General features: G+C 41.4%; 2 protein-coding genes and 1 long non-coding RNA gene across 3 annotated transcripts; all 3 read left to right on the forward strand.

The window, feature by feature from the left end:
* The first annotated feature begins 3,834 nt into the window (after positions 1–3,834).
* On the forward strand, positions 3,835–11,847 carry LOC139434723 (protein starmaker-like). The gene is made up of 2 exons (XM_071204703.1): positions 3,835–4,030; positions 11,058–11,847. The coding sequence occupies exons 1-2, from the start codon at positions 3,835–3,837 to the stop codon at positions 11,666–11,668; spliced, it is 807 nt and encodes a 268-aa protein (XP_071060804.1). The 3' UTR covers positions 11,669–11,847.
* On the forward strand, positions 11,704–12,967 carry LOC139434724 (zinc finger protein 664-like; the record flags this gene model as incomplete). Its single annotated transcript, XM_071204704.1, is given in 2 exon segments — positions 11,704–11,774; positions 11,776–12,967. Coding segments are annotated over 2 exon segments (609 nt in total), but the record flags the coding sequence as incomplete, so codon positions are not given.
* Positions 12,968–17,141: 4,174 nt separating this feature from the next.
* Positions 17,142–17,777, forward strand: LOC139434687 (uncharacterized). Its single transcript, XR_011644005.1, has 2 exons — positions 17,142–17,457; positions 17,678–17,777. It is a non-coding gene; the product is annotated as an uncharacterized lncRNA (long non-coding RNA).
* The last annotated feature ends 432 nt before the right edge of the window (positions 17,778–18,209 follow it).

The following is an 18,209-nucleotide window of genomic DNA, read 5'->3' on the forward strand; positions in this document are numbered from 1 at the left end:
CCGCATAAAAAATCCTAGGCACGTGACCTCCCGCGTGTGACGTAACACAGGGTAAACAAGGGGGAGAGCGGCCGGTGTAAGGTATTAATAAACATGGATCCCAATGCTAGTTTCGACACAGAAGAAGTTGAACAAGAATATTCGAATGCATATGACGGACCACAACCTTATAATTATGAGCCTGCTAGACGTCCAAGAGACCAGGAGCATCCAAGGATTAGAAGAAATAACGGCCATCGGAGAGAAATTGAGCTGTGGTGTGAGGAGAACCAGTGGAGAACTGGCCAGCTATCTTGGTGAGTGACCGGCGTTAGCTACAGAATGTTAGCTAACGTCACATCACAACATTGTGAAGTTAGCTATCATATACCAGGCTATAACTAAAGTAGCATTGATACTATAGTAACGTTACTGGCAGGACTGTTGATACTGATCCATAACAGAAACTAATGCTCAAGTATCAGCCGTATCTCGCGTTACCTAATGCAACTCCACACTACCTTCGGAGCTGTACCGGGGGGGGGAGAGAGAGCAGGGAAGGGGCAGCTATCTTGGTGAGTGTCCGGCGTTAGCTACAGAATGTTAGTTAACGTCACATCACAACATTGTAAAGTTAGCTATCATATATCAGGCTATAACTAAAGTAGCATTGATAATATAGTAACGTTACTGGCAGAACTGTTGATACTGATGATGTACTGTTGATACACTACCGGCGGCTGCTGCTGCTGCTGCCGGAGCTGTGTGTATTGACGGAACCGCACTAGATATCAGCCTCACACGGCCCTGGCTTCATCCCATACTGCACTCCCTCACATCACTTGACTCATAATCTTCCGGTCGAAAATGAGCGCCACAAAAGACCGCGTTTTTCGTCACAGACGCAGCATTGAAGTTCAGTCTCTTTGTCTGCACAAAAAACGAACCCAGGACTGAAAGTTAGCTAGCTTTCTTTTCCTGTTAGGGAAACTGTGGACTCGATGTCCTGACAGGCTGGTATTTGTGCAACCTGCACAAACACAATACTGCACCATGATTACAAATGGTGAAATACAATGTAAAACTACCGAAAAATACCAGCTCACTAAAACACAACCGCTCAACTCAACGCAACTACTAACTACACCTGCGTACACCCCACATGTGATGCTTGGTAGTTTATTTGTTGTTGAAATACGAAATAATTCACGAGTTGATTTTATTTTGTATAAAAATCTGAATCTGTAAAATAAGCTGTAAAATAAAATTGTGCCATAAAAAGTTCCATATTTTCCTCTGAGATATAATGTTGAGGTGTTAAGTAGCAGAAAACAATTAAATAATAAACAATTAGGTATAGTATAAGTTCCTCGAGTAAATAATACAGCAATTGAAGTGTGTACATGTAGAAGAAGATACCATGAATCGTCCCACAGAGGGGAAATGTACATTCTGCATTTCACCTATCCTAGTGTTGGGAGCAGTGGGCTGCCATATGTACTGCCCGGGTATCAGTGTCATCAAAGGTGTCTTGCTCAGAGACACATCGGTTGCACTTGGTCTTTCGGGGACTCGTACCGGTGACCTTCCGTTTCCCAAGCCATGTCCCTATGGACTTCGGTGCTGGACGAAGTGCTGGACGAAGTATTCCTGGATCACATCGGTTACCCATTGAGGATGTTTGAACCCAAGCCATTTTTTTTAATTACAATTCCATTATGATTTTATGTCCTTTTTGTATTTAAAAATATAATTAGACTCTATAGATGTCTCTGCAACGTGGTCTCTTGTCTTCCTTGTATTATTTTTCATATCCACTAGATGGAGATCGGTATTAAAGCACTGATATTCATGATCTAGTAATCTTGAAAAGTTTGAATCTGGATCAGGGTGATCCTATCCTGAATTGCTTTGAAATACTGGGACAAAATCTGTCCGAGTTGTCTGATCCTGGATCACAAAAACTTGGATTTCAAAATCTGGTCGGATCTGATTGAGATAGAAGGATAGAATGTAAAATTCTTCTTCTCGCCTACAAAGCCCTTAATGGGCAGGCGCCATCTTACCTTAAATAACTCATTATACCCTACTGTCCTACTAGGGCATTGCGCTCCAAGAATGCAGGGTTGTTGGTTGTTCCTAGAGTCTCTGAAAGTACAATGGGAGCCAGAGCCTTTTCTTATCAAGCTCCACATTTGTGGAATCAGCTTCCAGTTTTTGTTCGGGCGGCAGACACCCTATCCGTTTTTAAGAGTGCGCTTAAGACCTTCCTTTTTGATAAAGCTTATAGTTAGGGCTGATTAGATTCAGCCCCTAGTTTTGCTGATATAGGCTTAGTTTGTCGGGGGACACCTTACTTCTTCCTTCTCTCTGTCTATACCTGTGTAGTCTCATGTTCCGATTAACCCAGCTTCCCCAAATGTCTTTCTTTTTGGTGTCTATATACGCCGGGATCCGGAGTCATGGATGATCCTGCGGTCCTGTGTCCTGGATCGCGAGCCCTGGATGGATATCCTCGTGGATTCATCTTCCTATTATACACACATGCATTTCCAAACATTTGGACTACCTATGTTGCAAATGTATTATCTTTTCAATGTACACACGGCATCTATTGCACGTCTGTCCGTCCTGGGAGAGGGATCCCTCCTCTGTTGCTCTCCCTGAGGTTTCTCCCATGTTCCCTTTAAACTGTGGGTTTTCTCCGGAAGTTTTTCCTTGTACGATGTGAGGGTCTAAGGACAGAGGGTGTCGTATTGTCATACTGATATTCTGTACACACTGTGAAGACCACTGAGACAAATGTAACATTTGTGATATTGGGCTATATAAATAAACATTGATTGATTGATTCAAATCGTGATTCAAATGGCCCGCCACGAACTTCAGATTCATATAGCACCTGAGTATGTCCCGCCCTATTGGTGTATGATCAAATTTGATTTCTAATTTTATATAAAAGGAAATAAATTTACAGTTATTGTCAAACAGGAGTTACATCAATTTCTCGCTTATTCTAAGAATGTATTTCACCATATTCATATTCAAATGATCGGGAAATTACGTTGTAATGATAATAAATCCCCTCCCTCATTCAGATTAATGTCGATTGTTATTTTTTATGTTTGAATGTTAAAAAAGAACAATCGACAGTGTTGTAGAGCCGATGAATGGGAGTCAACAGGATGATCTTGTATACACGCTACACAAGCTAGAATGACAACATAACACAGGTGCACTCACTAACTCGTCCGTGGTTCAACACACACTATATAACCCAGTGAATTGTGTCCCGTAAATGTCACCACCAGTGTAAACATAATTATGTAAATAACCCAATTTGTGTTCTCTGAAACGAAAAAAAAGGATATTACATTGTTTTTGTTACTTTCGTTGCAGTGTCTTAAATGTAATTTAGGTGAACTTCTTGTTTTATTTAGAATTATTATTATTGCCTTTTGGGTTGCCGTACGGCCAATGCGTGACGTCATTGGTAAGCGTAACGGACCCCGAGCACATGTGGTACTGACACCGGCTCCCGTCGTTCGCGACCGGATACATCACTAGCTCACACATAACTCGAGCCCTGCATGTGGCGTCTCGTCGCTACGGTTCTCTCTGTGTTCCTGAGAAAGTGTGTGTGAGCTCCAGCTCTACTGATCCATCATCTGTGTGTCTGGATAAACCTCTGAACGGACTCTGTGCTCTTTTTTCTGGAGCGTTTACCTCGGACTATAGGAGCTAGCTTAGCATGCTAGCTGGAAACACGTTAGCAACACTAGTCAGATTGAGAGTTTGACGGAGAGAGAAACGGTGTGTTTAACGGAGTCTGCAGGGAAAGGTGATCCAGGAAACATGAGTAAAGTCCAAATGCTGCTGTCGTTGAAGCAGCAGCGAGTCACTGCTTCTGATTCTGAAGAGATATTTGCTCTGTTTGAACAAACAATATCAGAGCTCGAGGAGGAGCTGTTTCTTTCCAAAGAGGAGAACAAGAGACTCCAGAAACTACTGGACGCTGTTTTACAGCCTCAGCTTCGGATACACAGAGCAGGTCTGTTCCCTTTACTCTTCATTAACACTTTACACTCTTCAGTAACACTTTATTATCGCATTAATAACCCTTTAGACTCTTTATCAGCACTTGCTGCAGGTAGTAGATCCTGAAGTAAAAGTACAAACACCACACTGTGAAAATACTAATAATAAGTTAAAGTACTGCATTCATATCTTTAAGTACAAGTATGTAAGTATTATGAGACAAATGTACTTAATTATAATAATAATAGTTTATCACGGAAGAGCAAACTTACCAACATAAATATATTTAGAAAAATACATACATTGAATAATATGAAAACATTGAATAATATGCCATGTAATGTACTGATTTCAATATTAATATAAGACGGGAGTCGGAGGCTCATCAAAGGTACAAGCTAGACTTTTATTTAGCATTAACACACATGTAAACACTTCAAGCCCGGGAAGCAAGACTGGGGTAAACGGGAAGTCCGGCTAACTCAAATGTCCGTGCGGAACAATACCCCAACCCATAGGTCCATGGGTGAATAATGTCAATCACCACACAAGCCCCCCCAGAATTCACCCATGGTCAAACCTTCGCGCCTGGGAGGAAGTACCACCCGGCGCGTACGGACCACAGGGGCCGAGGAGGGCGGGGCCACAGGCGAGGGCAGGGGCGCCAACGAGGGCGAGGGCATCTCCACAGGGGGCGGGACATGGGAGGAGGCCCCGACGTGGGGGCAGAGCCAACTTCAACCAGTGTTAATTTTGGCAGCTGTTTTTGATTTAGTCTTTAGACCAAAATGGTTATTAGTTTTAGTCACATTTTAGTCATTTCTATCCTTCATAGTTTTAGTCTAGTTTTAGTCGACGAAAACTCAAAACGTTTTAGTCTAGTTTTGGTCGATGAAAAATTGCATTTTAGTCAACTTATAGGCAAAATGTTTTCTCTCTCTAAACCAATTCAGTTAGGCAAATACAGGTTTCTGAAATCGGAATCAATGGGACAGCATCAAGTGTTGACATTCGTAAAGCAACATTTCACTCTCTTAACACTTTACGTGTGTAATATCTAGGGATGGGTATCGTTAAGGTTTTTTACAGTACTACTAGTCTTATCGATACTGCTTATCGATCCGGTACTTTAACGGTATTCTTCTATTTACTTTTTGTTATTTGTTAAAGGGAAAAACTAACAAATTGTTAATCAAATTAATTGCTTTATTTAAATGTGAAATAAATGAAATATATATAATGTTATTATATTGTACTGTACTTGAGTAAAATGTTGAGGTACTTGTACTTTACTGTATAAGTACTGTATAAGTACTGTAAGAGTATTTAAATGTTTTGCTACTGTGTACTTCTACTCCACTACATTTCAGAGCTACATGGTGTACTTTTACTCCACTACATGTATTTAATACCTTTAGTTACTTTACAGATCTGGATGAATGATGTGAAATATAATCAAGTGTTAAATCAGACTTTAGTTCCACCTGGAGTAAATCCACAAGCTACCCTGCAGTATACAAAGTCATTCAAACTAGCTGCACCTTTACCAGCTTTGAGAACACTTTCATGATCAATCATTATAAAACATATCATATATATTATTCTGAAATGGAGAAAACGAGTTAAGGATGTCGAAAATTGTGCATTTCTCCGACTGAATATGACGCCTTTTGGCCGGCTGTTTGGACAGACTACTCTACTCGTGTCAATGCGCTAACGAGAAAACACTAATGGCAAACGAGCTTTGTCCACATCGAGCCTTGTAGAATGTCTCTATACTTTTGAACGCTCCGTCCCCGGCAGATCTCTGTGTGCCGCTGCAGCGTGTCTGTTAGGCCCTGCCCCCCGCACACAGAGAGACACAGGGAGATCGCTCTTCTGGAGTGAAGAGAGCAGAAATAATGATATTGCAAGTAGGGGTGGGCGATATTGAAAAATATGTTATCACGATATTTTCAAGCAGTATCACGATAGACGATATATATCACGATATTTTTTCATGTCGGTTATTATGGTTATTTTTCAAGTTACTTAACAGTACAAGCACCTACAAGGTAACAGAAACTAAAACAAAAAGGAGTAACAGACCAAAACAGCATTTCAAGCTGGTTTTATTTCTGAAATGATCCCTGAATGAACAAGTGAGCAGTGAACATCAATACACATGAAAAGGAGGGTAAAACATAACTAAGTAAAACATAAAACATCAATGAGGAAAAGTCAGTGCCAAACAATTAAAATGTAAACTTTAGAGTAGACTTGAAGTGTAATAAAATACTTTAGCATAACTGAAGGGTAAAACATAAAACGCCACCGCGTCAGTTATGTCTTTCCACCGTTTGCTAGTCTTTCCATAAGGAGCCCCTTTATGAAATGCCTGCCCTATGGTAGTTTGTTTTGGTGCAGTCGCTGCGGTAGATTGTGCATTCACACGCGGGGGACCTTGCACTCTTACAGTCTCTGCATGCTCTTTCTGGTGCTTGCGTTTGAGGTGGTCTCGTAAGCCCGACGTGTTGCCATCTGTCGCTTTGAAATGTCCTTTTTTGCACATTTTGCAAATTACATTTGTTTGCTCCGTGTCTGTTGTGTTATATCCAAAATATTTCCATACCACAGACGTAGAGTTCTTTTTGGGGACTAAATCTAATTCTTCTACATCAGAATCTGACTCTCCGTCCATTATTGCTGTGTGTGCAGACTGCCAACAGTGTATTTTCCCTCGCTGCAAAGAAAGGGGGCGGGGACTTTGGGAGCGTGTCAAACAACTCGGACTGAACGAAAGCAGAGGTGCGCTGACATTGTGAAATCGATCGGGTTTGATATATGGTGAAATTAAAATCAGTAGGTGTGGCTGGGGGACCGGGAGGGGAAGAGGCTCTCCGTCCGCTGTCATAGCCCCCTGCGCCGTGCACGGAGAGCCTCTTCCCCTCCCGCAATATATATATATATATTTTTTTTTATCACGATAGGACGATATCTCTGAAAAAGCATATCGTGGAGACCTAATATCGTCACGACGATATATATCGTCATATCGCCCACCCCTAATTGCAAGTTAGAAACGTAAGATGCATTTTGACAGACAAGACCGACAATTGGGGGAAAATATGCTGCATTTTGAATGTCCGATAGTCCACCATTAACACCTTAGTCCCGTCTCGTCTCGTCAACGAAAACTAAATATACATTTCGTCAAAGTTTTCATTATCAAGAAACTATTTTTAGCTCGCCATCGTCTCATCTTAGTCATGTAAAATAGGTTGTTGACGAACATTTTTCGTCATAGTTTTCGTTGACAAAATTAACACTGACTCCACGGCCTGGAAACGTGCACGTGAGCAGACTTAATCCGATCGACGGACACAGTCTCAGGCCTGCCACCAACGTCCACCACCAGGCATCTTGACCCCGTGTCGTATGACCCTGAATGGGCCGTCGTAAGGGGGCCGTCGTAAGGGGGCCGCGGTGGGCGTCGTGGCCAATAAAAACGAAATCCGCCAACCGTAATCTGGGGGACACCCGGAAAGCTGGGTTGCTGTGCTGCGACGTGTGGACGGGCTTGAATGTCCCGGCGGTCTCCAGCAGGGAGGAGCGCTGCCCGGCTGCAGACCAGGGCACAGTGGCGGCGGGGATGAATTCCCCGGGGACCCGCAGCGCCTGGCCATTGACGAGCTCTGCCAACGAGGACTACAGGTCTTCTTTGGGGGCACACCTGAGGCCGAGCATAATCCACGGGAGTTTATCCACCCAGTCTGTCGTGCAGTGACGCCTTCATGGATCGGTGAAACCGCTCACACAATCCATTAGCCTGGGGGTGATATGCGGTGGTGCGGTGCAGCTTGACCCCCAAACCCACAGCAATCGCGTTCCACAGCTCCTAGGTGAACTGAGAACCGCGGTCAGAGGAGAGGTCAGACGGAGTCCCGAAGTGCCCCACCCACGTGCCGATGAAAGCGCGGGTGACGTCGGAAGCCAACGTCCTGTCCACCATCGTAAACAGGTAGGTGAAACCATGAGAGGGGGGAAACGGACCTACGATGTCGACATTGACATGGTCAAACCTCCCCTCGGGAACCACAAAAAGTCCAAAAGGTGTCCTAGTATGGTGGTGGACCTTAGCACGTTGACAGGCCACGCATGAGTTGACCCAGGACCTCACGTCCTTCTTAAGCCCCTGCCACACGAACTTCAGCGACACCAACTTCACGGTCGGAAAAATTGTGACTAGCGGTCGAGGCTGGCCCGCGGAGATGTCACACCACAGCTTCGCGCCCGAGTCACCGACCGTGACCTCCTCCAAGCGTAATCCTGTGACCAAGACCTTGAGGGTCTGGACCCCGTGGTCAGCTGCCTGGTCAGCGCCCATGCGGAGGTAATCGAGGCCCAGCTGCACAGCTCTGATGACCGCTCTGGAGAGGCAGTCTGCGACCACGTTAGCCTTGCTAGCGATGTGTCGTTATTTCCGTGGTGTACTCGGAGATGTACGAAAGTTGGCGTTGCTGTCGGGCAGACCACGGCTCGGCCACTTTGGACATGCAGTGGCTTGTGATCCAGGAACGTCGCAAACTCTTCCAGCAGGAAACGGAAATGGCGAACCGCCAAATAGAGACCAAGGAGTTCCCTGTCGAAAGCTCTGTACTTGGGTTAGTAGGGTTGTAATGTAATGTATACATACATACACACAGAATATATATTCTGAGAGAGATATACATACGGAGCCCTGGAGGGTTAATAGAGAGAAAACTATAGACCATAGCACTACATCGAGATTAAGATTAAACACATTTCTTTCACTTGGGAATACACATATAACTATGGAGAACCAGATGTGTGTAAATTACTGTTCGTATTAGTATATATTAACACTACTGTAAGCAAGAGTTATTTGTAGTGATTCCTTGACAAAGTATTGTGTGGCCCACAAACCCCCAGTGGTTTTCCTATTTGGCCCACTTGCTAATGAAGTTGAATAGCCCTGCCCTAAAGGTTCATAGAGAGAAAAAAAAGTTTCTCGTTCGCACGAGAAACTTACCGGTGCACCAAGTAGGAAGTGGAGCACAGACGAGACAACCGTTTCATTGCAGACTGTTATGTTTATGTGGAGAAATGGCAGTGCATACATTATTTGAGATATATTTCAAACTCGGACTTCATTTAGGGACATTTTGGCCAGGGGTTTAGAGCTATTTGTTTAAGCACCGGATTCGCTAATACCTTTCGACATCTGAAACATATACAAGTATGGCATTCATAGGGGGAAATGTGTGTGTGTTCATTACAGTAGCTATATATGCCTGTGTAAAACTGCTACTCGTTGGGGCATTTCCGCGATTGGTTGCTGTTGAAGCGAGGTGATATACTCCAATATTATTATTTGTTGTTGTGCAACTAAATATTGATTAATCTCAACCATATCTGTGTTTATGTTTTATTGATCTCTCTCTCTCTGTGTTAACATTTAAAGTTGGTGAACCATTAATTGCACTAACATCCTCGTGAAGCTGACTGAGAGAAGCCCAGACTGTGCAATGCTGTCATCAAGGCAAAAGGGGGCTGCTTTGAAGAATCTAGAATAAAAAATCACACTTTTTTGTTAACTAGATAATTCCATATGTGTTCTTTCATAGTTTTGATGTCTTCAGTATTAATCTACAAAGTAGAAACACATTAAAATAAACAAAATCAATTGAATGAGAAGGTGTCCAAATTTTTGACTGGTACTGTATATAAAAAACAAACATATTTTAATATTTAGCAGGTTCTCTCATCCCTCATGTATAGAAGCGGAACTTTAAACATGTCCATCCATCCATCCATCTTCTCCCGCTTATCCGTGGTCGGGTCGCGGGGGCAGCAGTTCCAGCAGAGAGCCCCAAACTTTCTTTTCCCTGGCGACATCAACCAGCTCTGACTGGGGGATCCCAAGGCGCTCCCAGGCCAGCGAAGAGATATAATCCCTCCACCTGGTCCTAGGTCTACCCCTTGGTCTCTTCCCAGCTGGACGTGCCTGGAACACCTCCCTAGGGAGGCGCCCAGGTGGCATCCTAACTAGGTGCCCGAACCACCTCAACTGGCTTTGACTTTAAACATGTACAGCAGTAAAATGCAACATTCCAAACAATCAAGAAACATCATAAATGAAACACTGACAAGGAACATTTTACTGCACCATCATTACTGTGACATAAGAGGGTGCCGTAAAATGTTCTGATAATACTTGCACACTTTTACTTAAATAAGGTTTGAATTAGGGCTGTGCAATTAACCGTATTTTAATCACTATTACGATTTTGGCTTGCAACGATTATGAAAACAACCTCATCGAAAAAAAAACTATTCTTTTGCTGCATTCCCTTTCGCAATGATGCTCTCAATGTGTCGTGCATTATATATCCTGCCCCCACCCCCCCTCCCTAAAATCCCTCAGCCAGGTTGTGTTGTGACTTGCAGTCTGTTTAATAAATCCATATAAACACGTCACAAGGGAAGCTTTAGTTGCCGTGTCTCTATCCTCCGGTCTCTAGCGTACAGTCAACTTTTACTAACTATCAATATTTACCAGAAATAATTGTGATTATGATTTTTGCCATAATCGAGCAGCCCTAGTTTGAATGCAGGATTTTCATTTGTAACAGTATTTTCATTCTATAATGTAGGCGTAGTGCAGGGCTATTCAATTGGCGTGCCAAATCTGGCCCGGGGGGATATTTGCTGGCCCTTTGAGTATAATGTTAAAAAGTAAGAGAGTAAGAGTGCCTTTATTCCAGCGAGGGTGTTACTTTGAGAGATAGAGGTCATGTCGGTCATTATCTCGTGACCTCTTTAAGTGTAGTTCATACCCTGTCAGGATATGAACCACCTAACTAACAGGACTTAACTGTATTATCCTGAGGAGGGCCTTTTTGCACTTCCGCTCACCCCTAATAATTGCGGAAGAGACTATGGGCCTCTCTTCTCTGGAAACTGTAATTCAATAACATACCTAATTATATTGACTAGGTCCAAGACTGATATAACAGTGTGTTTCCTGTTTCCTGCAGATGTCCAGCAGCTGGTGGTGGTTAAAGAAGAGCCTCTCCCTGACCAGCAGGAGTGGAGCTCCAGTCTGGACCAGGAGAACCCAGAGCCCCCCCCACACATCAAGCAGGAACAGGAGGAACTCAGGATCAGTCAGGAGGGAGAGCCGCTTCAGGAGCTGGAGGAGGCTGATATCACCAAGTCCACTTTCACTCCTGACCCTGTGAAGAGTGAAGATGTTAAAGAGAAATCTCAGTCCTCACAGCCTCATCAAAGACAAACTGATCACATGGAAACAGAAGCTGATGGAGATGACTGTCGAGGACCAGAACCAGCCAGGGACTCGGATCCAGAGAGCAGTTTACAACCAAAGACTGAGGACGACACTGGAGACTCTTCTAAAGACTCTGATGACTCTTCTGAACCTGACGCTGAACACAGTGCTGATTGGAAGAAGACCAGAGAACCTGCCTCAGGCTCAAACTCACTTAAAAATAGACAAGAATCTTTCAGTGATCCCCGACGTAGTGCTGAAAAGAAACCATTCAGCTGCTCAGTCTGTAAGAAAGCTTTTTCACAGAAGGAAAATTTAAAGACACACAGGAGAGAAACCATTCAAATGCTCAGTCTGTGAGAAAGCTTTTTCACAGAAGGAAAATTTAAAGACACACAGGAGAGAAACCATTCAAATGCTCAGTCTGTGAGAGAACTTTTTCACGGCATGGATGTTTAAAGACACACGAGAGTCCACACAGGAGAGAAACCATTCAAATGCTCAGTCTGTGAGAAAGCTTTTATACGGAGTGGACATTTAAAGACACACATGAAAGTCCACACAGGAGAGAAAGCACACAGCTGCTCAGTCTGTAAGAAAGCTTTTTCACTGAGTGGAAATTTAAAGAAACACATGAGAGTCCACACAGGAGAGAAACCACACAGCTGCTCAGTCTGTAAGAAAGCTTTTTCACACAGTGGAAGTTTAAAGGAACACATGAGAGTCCACACAGGAGAGAAACCATTCAAATGCTCAGTCTGTAACAAAGCTTTTGCCATGAATTTGAATTTAAAGACACACATGACAGTCCACACAGGAGAGAAACCACACATCTGCTCAGTCTGTAAGAAAGCTTTTGCACAGAGTGGAAGTTTAAAGACACACATGAGAGTCCACACAGGAGAGAAACCATTCAAATGCTCAGTCTGTAAGAAAGCTTTTGCCGTGAATATGAAATTAAAGATACACATGAGAGTCCACACAGGAGAGAAAACACACATCTAATCAGTCTGTTTGTGACAAAAGATCTAAATGGCGTAATCATTTCAAAAGGCACAATTGTGTTGGTCGTCAGTCCTCACAGCTTAATGAAATTCAAACTGAGGATAACAGAGAGGCAGCCTCCAATCAGCAGCTCAGCTGAACACATAGAATCAGAAGCTGATGGAGAGGACAATGAATAAGTTTTATGACAGTTCACACGTGAGACAAATCTTTCTGACTGGATTAACATTGTTGTACAACATCCATATAAGACTTAAATGAACTCCATCTTTATCAACATAAGTGGACAATATGTTTAATGTTTTTGTCATTCTGATGTATACGTTAACCACTGACTGTTGATGAACCATTTTATTTGGATTGAGGGCTCCAAGTTTTCATATAGGATGATTTAATGTATTGTTCTTTATTTCTAAATGTTTTGTATCATTGCTATCCTGTTAATGAGCCCTGTTTTACATAAATGATAACAAAACATAAGTGTTTTTGCTTCTGTAACTGTAAGGGAATACATTTTCCTATTTTGTGTCCTGATGACCTAATGCCGATACATGTAATACGTTACTCCCTAAGCCTGTTTTCACCCATCTGCAACCGATTCGCTAATAATCAAAAATGTTAATTTCTTTGACCCCTTGACTCGTCTATTTCTTATTTAATAATCGTTACATCTCCTCAGGACCAAGTTCCCGTGTCCTGCCTTTCACCTGCTGATCACCCACTGCTCATTTAAGGTGGACTGACCTTTACAATGGACCAGCTAGTCTTAGTGTCTTAATGCAAACGTTTTTGTAAAGTGACGCTAGACCGAAAACGTGCTGTTGGGCTGTGTGCTCTCTGCAGGACGGTGTCTGTACTCAAAGATTGTTTATGGTATGAGAGCTTCACTCTGTTTTTGTTGTCCAAATGACGCCAACAGAGCGATACGTCTTCTTTCCAGCAGATGGCATAAATGTTACATCATCCAGTTCAACTGTTATCCACATATTAATGATTAAAAACAGCAATGTGTGAGATATGGCTGGTAATTGACTCACAATTTCAACAGAATGTGAAGAGGTTACAGTCTTGCGGTTATGTCCAAGATGTTGTCTTTTGTTGTTGTAAGAGATAATAGGGATTGATGCAGAAAATAACCAGAAGATAGTCTGGATAGAGCCTTCAAATAACCAGAAAGGGTTTTGAAGATTATCAGGGATATAGAAAGAATACAAATATTACAAATGATTATACTTTTTGCAGTGTTATCATCTAAATACCAAATGTAAAAGTACTTATTTATTAATAAATCATATTTGTTATTATGTATTTATCAATTTGTTCATCACCTTAATATTCAAGCTGATAAAGTTGGAGCTATTTTTAATAACATTATTGGCTATGCTGCTTGGTAGTTTATTTTTTGTTGAAATACGAAATAATTCACGAGATGATTTTATTTTGTATAAAAATCTGAATCTGTAAAATAAGCTGTAAAATAAAATTGTGCCATAAAAAGTTCCATATTTTCCTCTGAGATATAATGTTGAGGTGTTAAGTAGCAGAAAACAATTATATAATAAACAATTAGGTATAGTATAAGTTCCTCGAGTAAATAATACAGCAATTGAAGTGTGTACATGTAGAAGAAGATACCATGAATCGTCCCACAGAGGGGAAATGTACATTCTGCATTTCACCTATCCTAGTGTTAGGAGCAGTGGGCTGCCATATGTACTGCCCGGGTATCAGTGTCATCAAAGGTGCCTTGCTCAGGGACACATCGGTTGCACTTGGTCTTTCGGGGACTCGTACCGGTGATCTTCCGTTTCCCAAGCCATGTCCCTATGGACTTCGGTGCTGGACGAAGTATTCCTGGATCACATCGGTTACCCATTGAGGATGTTTGAACCCAAGCCAATACAGTGCAGACGATGTTGTAAGTTTGGTCACAGTTCTTTGGTCTGAAGACATGCCTTGGTGATTCGTGGCAAATATAGGAATAAGTTGTGCAGCGGTAGAAACTGAGAAGGAACCAAAGTATAGTCAGTGTGGGGGGAATCACAAAGCATGGCGATCAGATTGTCCAAAGAGAGAGATTAAAATAACCAAGAATAGTGCCAACAAAACAATGCATGAGGAAGAAGAACCAAAGCAAGGGAAGTGTTGGAGCCATAATGTCTTGTTTGTTTTAATTGTATCTGCACAAGCTGAATGTATAATGCAGTTCTAACATTGAACACAGGATGGAGCATTCAACTTATGAGTGCATATAGGTAATCACCGGGGCCCAGTAGATCAACATTTGTAATCCCTATCTGATCAAATCAGATTTGGATTTTGGGTAGTTCAAAACCAAAAAACAGGATTAGGATCACTTTGATATCAGATCAGATCAGGAGGGGTAGAGTTCCAGTGGATTACCAGAGAAAAATTAACTGTACAATGTATTTAAAAATATGTTTCAATATAAATAAGATGGCAACGTTTGTTACACAATTGTTAGCCTTCATGGCAAATCAATTTTATTTTTCAATTTCTGGTCACATTTGTGGTGGCCTTTTTTTTCTTCCAACCAAATGTTGATGACATGACAGGATGATCCAGCTGCCTTTTAATTAATGTTTTTTTTGTTGTTACCCTAGTGGGAGTATTTTTTTTAATTACAATTCCATTATGATTTTATGTCCTTTTTGTATTTAAAAATATAATTAGACTCTATAGATGTCTCTTCAATGTGGTCTCTTGTCTTCCTTGTATTATTTTTCATATCCACTAGATGGAGATCAGTGGGATTAAAGCACTGATATTCATGATCTAGTAATCTTGAAAAGTTTGAATCTGGATCAGGGTGATCCTGTCCTGAATTGCTTTGAAATACTGGGACAAAATCTGTCCGAGTTGTCTGATCCTGGATCACAAAAACTTGCATTTAAAAATCGGATGTGATTGAGATTCAAAGTTTTTAACTACTGGTCCCTGGTCATCAGATTCAGGTGTGTGGGAGGGAAGCAAACAGTGTTTTGACCGTGTCCGGAGAAGCCCTGTCGAGATGAGCTGAGTTAAACCTGTTTGTATTCAGCGTGACTGGCAGTGGCGGCGCTAGGGGGTGGCTACTTGGGCTCAAGCCCCGGATGTTTTCTGAAAAGCCCTGGATGTTTCACTTAAATACATTTTTAAAAAAAAAAAGATTTTTTTCTTTTGTAAATGTCTCGGGAGTAATGTGCAGTACCGGAGTCCACCAGAGAGGCAGCCGCTGCGGGACATTAGCCTGCGTACTGCGTAGCCTTCCCTGCCCTGAAGAAAAAGTGATCCTTCCTAGTGCCTGACGAGTTTTAAGCTAATAGCCTATAAAGTTATGGATATTAGAAAGTTATTTTCATCGAAGCAGGCGCCACAAGCAGCAGCAGCAGCAGCAGCAGCAGCAGCTGACAACAATGTCATCACCAGCAGTGAAGAAATGGATGATGTTTCAGGTTTGTGAATCTAATGGTGATATCTGCATTCTGGCTGACTGAGTAAGAAGTGAAAAAGAGTGATGTACAGTAACGTTAATCTTATAGCTAGTAAACATGGAGTAACCAAGGCAAGGCAAGTTTATTTATATAGCACCTTTCAACACAAGGCAATTCAAGGCGATTTACAAAAATGAAAGACATTCAGACAAAGGCATTTAAAAACAGTAAAAGATAATAAAAGAAACATTAAAAGAAAAAAACATGAATAAAAAGTACATGAATAAAAAGTTACAGTGCAGTTTAAGATATGAATAGTTCACACAGAAGTTCCACTTTACTGATGAACACAACAGCTCAGTTTAAATTAAAAGCAGCGACAAAAAGATAAACCACACTAAGTCAATACCCTTATATGTTAGTATGTATACAGAACATGACTACAAATTATTCTAAGATGTAACGTTAACCCTTCATACCTCAGTCTACTTTCAAGACACTAAAATAACGTATTCCAATTTTTATTTTATTATCTACTTAAAAAAAAAAATTAACATTGAATTCAATGGAGAGAGAACACGTATCTTTTGATCCCGTTTGATTTGTGCCACGAACTACACATAATGATGTTTGTCAATCTTAAACAATAAGTTCCATGTCAAAAAAGTCACATTTTGTCGTAAAACTGTTGAAATATAAGACTATGAAAAATACGCGACTACAAAGACTACAAATCCCAAATCCCATTCTGGCTCGCGTAAGTGATGTCACAGGCGATAATTCTCCAAGTGGTTGCGACTCGTAATTAAAGCGAAGAAGAAGAAGAAGATCTCATAACTCATTTATTCCCTCCAATAAATAAGAGATTGCTAAAAATAAATTCACTTTTACAAGATGCCTGTGTGCTTTGTACCAGGTTGTAATCACATAAGTGATCATACCACTTGCTCGTTCTATCGCTTCCCGTCTGATGAAAGGACCAGGAGTCGCTGGATCAGACATCTCAGGTAATACACATGTTTTGCATTGAACATAGTCAAGTTAGCTACCTAGCTAGTAGCGAGCACGTTAGTTAGCATCACATTACTTAGCCTTGTCATTTGTATTAGCCTTAACATGAAATAAACACAAATGTTAAACAGTAAGAGTAGTCATGATGGTAAGTATTTTGTGAAACATTTGAAGAGGAGCCTATCGCCCCCTCCACCAGGTGCTAAGGGGGCGAGAGGTAGGCTAACGGCACATTAGCATCTGCGATCTTTTCTACTTAATGCTATCTGCTCAAATGGTTAACATTGAACATTAAAGATCAGGCAGTTCAGGGAGAGTCAAAGGAAGGAAGGCAGGCAGGCAGCTTTGCATGACATTTATTTATTTATAGAAGGACCATGCATACAAAAACATTAATCTCAGCAAAGAGAAGAGATGCAATATGCCAGATTATAGCTAATAGCTAATTTCCATCTGTGGTACATTCTTCTGGACGTGTTTCATTGTGATGATAGTGAGTCAATCTGTTTGTTGGAAAGACAGTAGTTGAGTGATTACTGATAGAACATTATTAAAAGAGATAATTATTCAAAGTGTTGTTACTTTAAAGTGTTGTTACTGACCTTTTTCTCTTTTATTTCCTTTACCTCACCTGTAACTGCTGAGACCCTGAGGAACATGCACACTGGACTGACCTGCTCTGGCAACCTGATTTCCACTGTACGTAATAGTATTTGGTTATGGTATATTATTTATATACATCAAAGGCACAATGCACCCCCCAGAGACACACATGTATTGAGTGTGATATTTTGCATAGGTCATGTGAAATCATCTTTACATACTAGAAAACTGTAGGAGCGGCAACTTGTTTTGAAATTGAATTTTTAATATCCGATAATAAAGTTGAACTGTTTTCTTTATTCTTCTCTCTTCCCAGCTCCATCCATCACCGTGCTCTGTTCCTGCAGGTCCTGCTTGCTAATCAATGCTCATATTTTTTTACACAATTACAAATAAAGTCAATGTATTGTATGACATGAAGTTGTGTTTCATTCGGAGTCAATAATACATCCATTCTGCCTTCAACTGCAAAATGATTGTGGACTGCACCGACATCCATTGGTAAGATGAACCAAGCAAAGAGGGTCACCATCATGCCCAAGGACATCCAGCTGGCCCGCTGCATCCGCGAGAGAGGGCTTAAACTGACCTGAGACCAGCACACCCAAACACAAAAGCTCTTTTAAGAGCCACCTACAGTTTCAAAGAGTTGCAATCCTACGTCATTATAATTATTAAACTGGTTCATGTATCACTTAGTTTACTGAACCGTGATGAATGAAAGAAATGAGTGATGTAGTGGTTTAAATAAGTTACAAAGACATTAATATATGAGTAACAGGTCAGTGTAAACACAAGCTTCTGTCAATTATGGATCATTCAAACTATTTATATAAAAATAAAGTTCT

This window comes from Pseudochaenichthys georgianus, chromosome 10 (assembly GCF_902827115.2).
Source record: "Pseudochaenichthys georgianus chromosome 10, fPseGeo1.2, whole genome shotgun sequence".
Classification (NCBI taxonomy): domain Eukaryota; kingdom Metazoa; phylum Chordata; class Actinopteri; order Perciformes; family Channichthyidae; genus Pseudochaenichthys; species Pseudochaenichthys georgianus.